The 10,238-nt window shown below is 33.5% G+C and overlaps 1 protein-coding gene across 1 annotated transcript; it reads left to right on the forward strand.

Moving 5' to 3' along the window:
• The first annotated feature begins 6,582 nt into the window (after positions 1 to 6,582).
• Positions 6,583 to 8,700, forward strand: LOC105793835 (rac-like GTP-binding protein 5). Its single transcript, XM_012622694.2, has 7 exons — positions 6,583 to 6,990; positions 7,367 to 7,454; positions 7,543 to 7,652; positions 7,753 to 7,816; positions 7,999 to 8,063; positions 8,150 to 8,215; positions 8,303 to 8,700. The coding sequence occupies exons 1-7, from the start codon at positions 6,892 to 6,894 to the stop codon at positions 8,396 to 8,398; spliced, it is 588 nt and encodes a 195-aa protein (XP_012478148.1). The 5' UTR covers positions 6,583 to 6,891; the 3' UTR covers positions 8,399 to 8,700.
• Positions 8,701 to 10,238: the final 1,538 nt, after the last annotated feature.

Genomic DNA, 10,238 nt, shown 5'->3' on the forward strand with positions numbered 1-10,238 from the left:
TTGATCAATGTTTAGCTAGGCAGTGTCACATGTTGTTTGTCAAGCAGACCCGTGAGAGAGAAAAATGTGAGAGTTCGCAGTAGTTGGGTACGGCCAGACAGGCATTGGGTTTAGAGATTTTAGATGAGGAAAGAGGAAACTACCCATAAACTGGAGGCAGAGGAAGCTATGCAAACCCTTAAGTTGTTTTATGATGATAATGAGAAGTTTGTAAATATTCTGTCGGTGTTAACATAGTAGGAAAGGGAAAATTTAGGGCAATGTTTGCGAAGGAATTCAACTATTTTTGCATGGTCAGTAGTGGGTATGTCAGGGCTAGATCCTGAGGTAATAGTTCATAGTTTAAATGTTAACTCGAGCGGTAAGTCGGTAAAGTAGAAGAAAAGGAAATTTTCCCCACCAGTATTGGGGGTAATAAGATAGGACGTCGATAAGCTATTGTCAACCGGATTTGTGAAAGAGGTTGAGTATCCTACATGGTTTTCAAATGTGGTAATGGTGAAGAAAGGTAACAATAAGTGGAAAATGTGTGTTGACTTGACTAACCTCAATAAGGCATGCCCTAAAGATAGTTTCCCTCTTGCAGCTATTGATAGGTTAGTTGATGTGTCATTAGGACACAAGTTTATGAGCTTTATGGATGCATCTTCTGAGTATAACTAGATTTTACTGTCAAATGAAGACCAAGAAAAGACAGCTTTCATTATAGAATAGGGTCTTTTTTTGTTATTGCGTTATGCCTTTTGGACTAAAAAATGTAGGGGAGACCTACCAACGTCCCATGAACAAAATCTTTAAAAGGTCAGATAGGTTACAACGTTGAAGTTTATGTTCATGAGATGTTGGTAAAGAGCAATACCTTAGAAGGTGAGGTTTATCTCAAGGAGGTGTTTGATGTTTTGTGAGCTTATAAGGTGAAGTTGAATCCAAAGAAGTGTGTGTTTGGTGTGACATCGAAAAAGTTTAACTTGTAATCCCCAAGAAGACTCGAGCAATATTGGACATTCCTCCTCCCCGAACAATCAAGGATATCCAGCGCTTAATGGGTAGAGTTGTGGCGTTAGGCAGATTTGTATTCAAATTGGCGAACAAATACTTACCCTTCTTCAAGGCATTGAAAGCCCTTTTCAGGTGGACAGGGACGTGCCAAGCTGCTTTCGATCAACTTAAGCAGTATTTGACGTCACCACCATTATTGATGTCACCTCGATTGGAGTCACGTGTGAAAATGATATGTGAATTCTGTAAGTGTACAAGTTGGATCAAGTACTAAAGTGATAAGTGAGATCGTCTTCACAAGGATCGGATTAGGTATACAAATGGTCAAGTTATTATGATAAAGTTAGATTAATGTTATAGCAAAATAATGATAAGAATACAGTGGTAAACAAAAGGAATATTAATGTGAACAATATGTGTAACAAATGAATAATTGAAAATGCTAGGCAATGCAAGAATAAAAATGCAATGGCAATTAAGAAAATGATTATATGAATAATATGTAACTAAAAAAGTAAACAACTAAGGATGCGATGGCAAAGATATTTCAGCAAAGGATAAGGTATATATGATGTTGATATGGAAGGTCGAGATTACTAAAAATCTACCCTTTCTATCAATAATGCCTTAGAAAAGTCATACTCAATCTACTACTCAGAAGAGTTCTAAAGTGGTATGCTTCTTTCAAAAGCAGAAACCTCAAGTTACCTTGCTTGTGTCTATAGGTCTTTAATACGGTACCCTGCATTATGTCCTTCTGTATGAACATTGCTCTATGTCTAGAGTCTACTACAAGTATCTGTCGAGAACTTGCTCATATCATTCAATTTCGGTCCAACTAATCCAACCTTTTCAGAATTAAATTAGTTTATGGGTATGTTGCACAATTGTCTATGTCTAGGTATTACACGTATACAATTTAGAAATAAAACAATTGAATGAAACATTAAATTAGTTCAGATCTATGCTTCAACCATTGAAGAAAATACATGTTTCATCAAGTAATCCAAACCCTATGAGATTTAACTCATGGGGTGGCAAATAAAATTCAAAACCAAAATATCATTCAACACTGTTTCAATCAAATTAATTCATGGAGGAATATATTAAGAAATGATAAAAGAACATTAGGAAGATAGCTTTCGCATGTCTAGTTCACACTCCAACGGCATAGTGTCATGTGATGGCTGAGAGAGACTTCCTTCGTCTTCCTCTTTCCTTCTCTACTCAGCCGCTACCCCCTAGTTCACCTATGGATCTCCACACTTGTTCGTCTTTTTGGGTTTCCTCTTTTGGCTTTTTATAGGCTTTTTCCCTAGGGTAAATCCAACAACCCAAAATATTTTTTCCTCTTTTTTAGATTTTCTTTTTGGTTTAAAATCCCTTCCTTTAGGGTATGTGGTTATTAGCTCATGATCTTATGATCTTTTTCCTCTATTTTAGGCTAATTTTTTTTTGTACAAGTAGAGTTTGGCTAAGACTAGTATGCATTGAGTGTTGACTTGGTCATCTTCCCAGACATACAAGTCAGCACAATCTTTCCACATGCAATTAAAAGTAACAAATAATAATATTTAAGCACTGTCCAAGCTTCTTATGCAATGTTCTAAAAATGCTAAAATAATATCCTAAAATGCAACTAAATTTACTTAAGTACAGACAATTAGCTAGGTCTAAAGGCATGAAATATAACTCTTTTCAATAGTTATCAATTATGAGAGGTTCCTAGTCTGTACATAGAAGCTTTAGAAGAGACAGTGGTGGTAGTGTTGGTAAAAATGGAGGGAACACAATAGTATCCGGTGTATTATATCAGCAAAGTCTTACAGAGTAGCGAGTTGTGATATTCTAAAATAGAAAAAATATTTTTGCAATGGTAATAGCGGCTCGCAAATTACGCCCCTATTTTCTGGCCCATTAAGTGAATGTTATCACAGATTAACCGATTAAGGATATCTTGTCAAGGGTGGACACTACAAGGAGAATGAAGAAGTAAGCAATTGAGCTAGCAAAGTATGGTATAGATTATTCCCCTCGAAGAGAAATTAAAGTTCAAATTCTAGCTGATTTCTTAGCGGAGTGCTATTTTGACAACTCAACAACACTCAAAAGTAACACATTTACTTAATGTGAATAATTTTACTTAGTGGGAATATATTGCTAGACTTTTTTTCAAATATTTACATGATATGACCTGTTTTATTTAATATAAATGCATTGTTAGACACTTTCTTGAACACACATGTTTCATAATAAGTCAGTATATTGATGAATATGATATTAACCATCTTACTTTTATATCAAAAATAGAAGTTACACCGCCACTACAGGAACACACAGAATAGATAGAAAAGTCTAATTGTTGGACAATTTATGTAGATGGATCAACAACAAAAAATGGAGTAGAAGTAGGAGTAAGAGTCTACTTATTCACCCCAAGCGAAATGAGTGACAATATGGTCTCTCCTTTGGGTTTCAAGTGTCTAACAACGTAGTTTAGTATGAAGGCACTTATTTTTGGGCTGCAGTTAGCCAAACAGTTAGCAGTAAGTGAATTACTTCTCTTTATTGATTTCGAGTTGGTTGCAAAGCAAATGAGAGGGAGTATGGGGTGAAAGAAGCCAATTTGGCTAAATATCGTGCAATGGCTCTTGAGTTGTTATTTAAGATCACAACCTTCAAACTTCAAAGATTTTGAGAATCATAGAGTTAGTGATTTAAGATCACGACTCCTCTTTAAGGTTTGCTGATTTAAGATTGCAACCTTCAAAATCCAAGAATATTTAGAATATTAGAGTTAGAGGTTTAAGATCACGAGTCCCCTTTAAGGTTTGCCAATTTAAGATCACAACCTTCAAACTTCAAGGATTTTTAGAATCTTAGACTTAACGATTTAAAATCGCAACTCTCCTTTAAGGTTCACTGATTTAATATCGCAACCTTCAAACTTTAAGGATTTTCAGAATCTTAGCGTTAGCAATTTAAGATATGGACTTTCATTTAAGGTTCATCGATTTAAAATCGCAACCTTCAAAATTCAAGGATTTTCAGAATCGTAGAGTTAGCGATTTAACATCGTGACTCCCTTTTAAGGTTTGCCGATTTAAGATCACAACCTTTCAAACTTCAAAGATTTTTAGAATTTTAGTGTTAGCGATTTAAGAATATCATTTCCCATAGCTCATGTAACAAGCACTATTGCTCACACATTTTCGCTGTGCAAATCGGCAAACAAGCATAGTCGTGACAATAAAACTCGCATAATTATATAGATCTTTACGCTATCAAGCACAAGCACTCAAACCTTGATAATGTTCTATTACCTAACAAGAATTCTTCGAAATTCCTATTATAGGTGTATCTCTATCAAATTAAATTTGATCATAGAAAATCAATGTTATGCAAATAATAGCTTGAAAAAAAATAAACTAAACACACAGTGAGTGATTAAAAATTAGATTTGTATCAATTTAACACAATTCAGTTCAAATTAATAGACCAAAACACATTAAGTACAAGTTGGCATGCATAAAGCTAGTTGTTTTGGTCTGCACCATCCATGGTAGCAATCGTGTCTTCTTCTACCTCGGAGTCAATGGGTTAGCGCTGCGTGCACATGGATTTACTTGGACTGGACCACTTAATAGGGAATTTAAAATCATTCTCGAACCTCTTTCTAACTCGTATGCATTTACAATGTTTAATATGAGGATTCGACGACCAATTGCGAATGATAGATTCACACCCTTCTCGAGGGGTGAAATAGAACAACCCTAGAGAGCTTCCTCAATTAGAAGCTTTTAATTGGTAAATCTGCTGAAAGATGGACAACAGTAGATGTTCATTTCGAAGGCAGCAATCAACGAAGTAGGCAACTAAAATCTACCTCGAGAAACTAGCCAGTTATCCTGGAATGATGCCATATTCTTAAAGAACCGTATAAAAAAAGGGGTGAAGAGGAAGATGGAAAATTGCCTTCAGTAAATGTAAGGGTAAAAAAAAAATTTCCCTCTATGCCACTCAATCTCCTTCTACCCTGGGCAATCACAAAATCGAATGCAAAATTCAATAACTGAATACCCCAAACTGCGATATGACGAACCATCTAATGTTGCTTTGTCGAACACAGATAGATGCTTGCCTCCACAAGTGCACAGGCCTTACAACGCTTTTGACAGTTACTTATCTACGAACCCAAAGCCCCGAGCCTATTTACCACGGCCAAGGCAGCCACTACCCCTTCCACCCAAATCCATTCTAACACTAACCATGACAAACAATCGTGCTTAAAACAATTAAAACGGCGTTAAAAAATTTGAGGGTATTTACTTATAAATGATGAGTTTCTTCTTGTCGACGAACTCCTTTAGAAAAATTGCAAGCTAAGTGTAAAATATATAGTGGTTACTTAGGGTTAAGTAGAGGTTATTTTAAAGAATCAAAATGTTTAGATGGTTCACTTCCTCAAAAAGAAGCCCTAATCATCTCTTTACAATTGGTCCCCACTATCATACAACAAAACGTACTCGATAAGTTTACACAAAAACTTATGTTGTAAGCCTCAATCACATGCTTCACTCGTGAAGCTTGTCTAAAAAGAGTCACTTTATAACTCTTCTTCGACAAGGCAGGGGACAAATTGTTATAGAGCACGCCACAACTCAACTGGAGGTCCAACCCACTCTCATGATCCAACCATATCCGACTCGACCTTCCTCGCTTTACACCTCCGCTAAGTCACCGTCCCCAGCTTGCCATCGTCTAGCTCGTCAACCTAGCTCGCCTATCCAACCTTCCTCGCTTTACACCTCCCTTAGGTCGTCATTCTGAGCTCGCCACCGTCCAGTTCGTCAACCTAGCTCGCCTTCTCCCAACTTGCCTACATTTAGCTCACTAACTCAGTTTCCCGAGGAGTATCATTAGGAATACGTGTCACCCTTGTGGGGGTTAATGTGTCATCATGCATGGCACTTAGTTGTCCCTAGTACGTCACATTAAGAAACCGCACCTTATAAATATAAAGAATGGACTCCAGAAGGGGACAAAGAGAAAAGGATACTCAACACTATTAAATTTAAAATAGAGTCTTATGTATAAAAAAATTAATCAAATGACCTAAAGAATCAATAATTTAAAAGTTATTAAATTAAAAATGATTTTTAAAACTTTATATTGATTTAGAAAAGCAGTCATTTAGAATAGATATGAAAATATGGTTGTCCTGTAATTGATTTTTAAAGGATTTTAAATAATATTTATTTTTAAAATTTTATAAAATTTAATAATGTGTTACAAAATTATAAATTTATTTATAATGTTTTATAATTTTTTATTTGCAACTAAACAATTATTTATTCAAGTGCATTCCAAACATAAAAATTTTAAATAACATTTTCTTTTCTTTTCGCTGATGTAAATATGAAAAACAAACATTGGTGAAATGATTTAATTTAAGAATTTAAAGGGTTAATTAAGTGTGTGTTTTGATAATCATTTTTTAGGGAGCCAATAATATATAAATAAATAAATACAGATATTATAAAAAGAAATTCAAATTTCAAATAGAAAGGAATAATTCAAAAAAAATAATAACTAATCCGAACAACTGTCATGCCTATGTTTCTCTTCTATCTCCTCTCATTTTGTAAAAATTTCCCCTTTTCCTCTGTTTTCACTATGCTTCGACTCTCCAATCAACTTGTTCATTAACACAAACCATGTTCCTCTTATTCTTTGTTTTAACAGCAACCACCATACCCTGAAGCAAATCTGAGAAAGGGGAGCTCACAGCCCCCCAGTTTCTTGGAAGAAAATAAAGAAGTTGAAGAAAGAGTATTCTTTAGGCGACTAGCTATTCTCATTTTCTTTTAATTCCTACGCCGGCCAAGGAAAATGAGCGCCTCCAGATTCATAAAGTGTGTCACCGTCGGCGATGGCGCCGTCGGCAAGACCTGCCTGCTCATTTCTTACACCAGCAATACTTTCCCCACGGTCAGCCTTTTACGCTCTCTTCTTTCCTGAATTTTCGGATCTTTGTTGCATCTCGCTTTGACCTTTTTTTTTTTCATTTAAAAAAAATTCTCGTTTGCTTCCCTGATAGATAAAGAAATCCATAATACAAGCTGAAAATTTATGTTCCATTAATACGAAAGAATAGTTGTTTAAAATTGTTTGTGTTCTGTGAGATTTGTTCTATCAGATTGGGCCCAATCCGGTTACATTGTAGGCAAATCATGTGCAACGAGATATTTTCGCTGTTAATTGAAGTTAATTCTGCTCAAAATTAAAATCAAAGATTGGGGATTTAGGTTTTACTGATTTTCTTTATTGATATATTTGTTTGTTTTGATAATTGCTATGGTAACAGGACTATGTCCCGACAGTTTTCGACAATTTCAGCGCAAATGTTGTGGTGGATGGTAGCACTGTCAACTTAGGTTTATGGGATACTGCTGGTATTTTGGAAACAGCTTCTACAGTTCCTTTTTATTAGTATGTTTGACTTCTTTCTTGCTTTGGTTTGAAATGATTGCCTTGAAACAGGTCAGGAAGATTACAATAGATTAAGACCTCTGAGCTATCGTGGGGCTGATGTGTTTATTCTTGCATTTTCTCTCATCAGCAAGGCCAGTTACGAAAATGTTACCAAGAAGGTTTCAACTTTGAATACCTTCTGTCTCTATATAATAATTTTGTGCACTATGAAATGTCTCTGTAATGCCATCTCAATGCTGACGTTGCTTTTCATATCAGTGGATTCCTGAATTGAACCATTATGCACCCGGTGTTCCGATAGTTCTGGTCGGAACTAAGCTTGGTATGCTTCTTACTCTTTTATTAAAGGTATCCTTACATATATATTTTTTTTCTGAACTGCAAAAGGTTTGATTCTCTAAGTGAAAGATTTTTTACAAAAAACTTATCATTTTATATTGATGTTTGTGGAAGTCTTTCTATTTCATGAAAGGTTCTCATGTTATCTACTATTTGCTCTTGTAGATCTCCGGGATGATTCGCAATACTTGGCAGATCATCCTAGTGCACTGCCAATTTCTACAGCTCAGGTACATATATGTATATAATATTTCAATGAGAATATGTTCCACTTGTTTAAAATATTATTTGATCTTGCGTAACTTGTTCATGGAAGGGAGAGGAGTTAAAGAAACAGATAGAGTCTTCTTCCTACATCGAGTGCAGTGCAAAATCACAGCAGGTTAAATGTTCTCGTCATATTCTTCATGGATTTTAATAAAAAATTGTGATGAAGCCGTTTGTATGTGATGGAATCTTGTTACTGCAGAATGTGAAGGCAGTGTTTGATGCAGCCATTAAGGTAGTGCTCCAGCCTCCTAAGAAAAATAAGAAGAAAAAATCTGGTGGTTGCTCAATATTATGATCAGTGGAAGATTCAAGGATGAAACCAAGTGCCAGCTTCTTGCTGTGCGTATCTCTACCACTGTCACCTTTTTTTGAAGCAGCAGAAGCCATCATGTATAGTCTCAAGATAGCATCAGGTTGTTTCGTGTTTTACTTATTGCCATGGTCTGTAGGTGATGATGATAAATATTTCATGTTAACATGCATACCTCATTCTGGTTTTCATGTTTAAACTTCCACTCATGTGTAAACCAGATGCATACCTATTAAGAAATAACCATTTTCTTGCATTATGCTTTAATTTTAAGCAATTTGATTAAATGATTAGTATTGTTGAATGTTGATGCCATTTCATATTTTATTTTTTATCAATATAATATTTGAAAAGAGGATGAGAACTAGACCTGATCATGGGCTTGATCAATGAAAATTTTAGGCTCAGGTTTAGCTAAAAAAATGGGCCTAAAATTTTGCCTAAACCTGACCAAGATAAAAATGCTAAATTCGAGCCTGGTTTGACCTGTTCATATTAAAATTTTTTTATATAAAAATAAATTTAAAAAATATAACACATCAAATACACTAAAAATATTAAAATAAATGTTTCCAATAAATTCAAAATAAATTAAAAAAATCATACTTAAATAATACTAAAATAGTTGTAGGCGAGCAAATATTTTTAAAATAATAGCAAAATTAATAATAAAATAAGAGATGATAGTAAAATATTAGTAAACAATGGTGAAAAAAATTTAGGCAAATTTAAGCCGGGCTTGGCTTAAAAAATCTTACTCAAGACTTGGCCCATTTTGAAAATGAGTCTTATTTTTTTTAAGCTCATTTTTCAGACTTATATTTCTTTTCAAATCTTTTCACTTTTCGAGTGGACCTTCGGACTTGAATGGGTGGTTCGAGCTAGGATCAGGTCTAGTTTAACCCCATGTTATCATTAATATTATTTTCCTAATTAATTTTTAGTTTTGGTCTTAATATGCTTAAAATTGAGATTTAATACTTATTTTTAATTTTTAATATAATTTTATCTCTATATTTTTATAATGTTATTTATTAGGTTAATATTTTATGATGTAATTAATTAGTTCAAATAGTTAATATCATTCAATTAAAATATTCCTTAGTTATATAAAATTTGAAAGTAAAACTATAATTCTAAAATATAAAAGAACTAAATTTTTAAAAATAAAAAGATTAAATTCTAAATATATGAATTGTATTATGATTCCTCACTTTTGCATTAACGCACTTGGCTAGCAAAACAGGCATGAGTTCCTAACTGTTGCTGTTAGTTACATAAATTTTCTTTTCCATGGGATATATAAAACAATCCTAACTAGTTTTAAAAATAAAATATTTATGTTATAATTAAAATTTATTTAAAAATTTTAAATTACACAACAATGTAAATATAATATTTTTAAATTTTACATTTGAATTGGAGATATTTTAATTTAATAAGTAATTAAAGTTGGAAGGGTAAATTATTTACTTATAAATTTTAGTACAGTAAAATCATCATGATTTTAATAAAATTAAAATTGATTTGAAAAAATAACTTAATTAGGAAATTAATTAAATTTAAAATAGAAAAATAGTTATTAGACTAGTAAAACTATGTTAGATGGTTTAAAGACTAAATAACACATATAATTAAATATCAATATATGAGACAGGCCAAGAGGCATCTACATAACAAGGGACAGCAACCTTAGTGTTGATAGAAAGTTGTCGCCCCCCATGTGTCTTAGTTAGGCTTTACATGTATTTTTCTATTAAAATATTATTATTTATTTACTCATGGTTCAACTAAGACTTGTATCTTTCTCTCTATATGGATATCA

Source organism: Gossypium raimondii, chromosome 3 (genome assembly GCF_025698545.1).
Source record: "Gossypium raimondii isolate GPD5lz chromosome 3, ASM2569854v1, whole genome shotgun sequence".
Lineage (NCBI taxonomy): Eukaryota > Viridiplantae > Streptophyta > Magnoliopsida > Malvales > Malvaceae > Gossypium > Gossypium raimondii.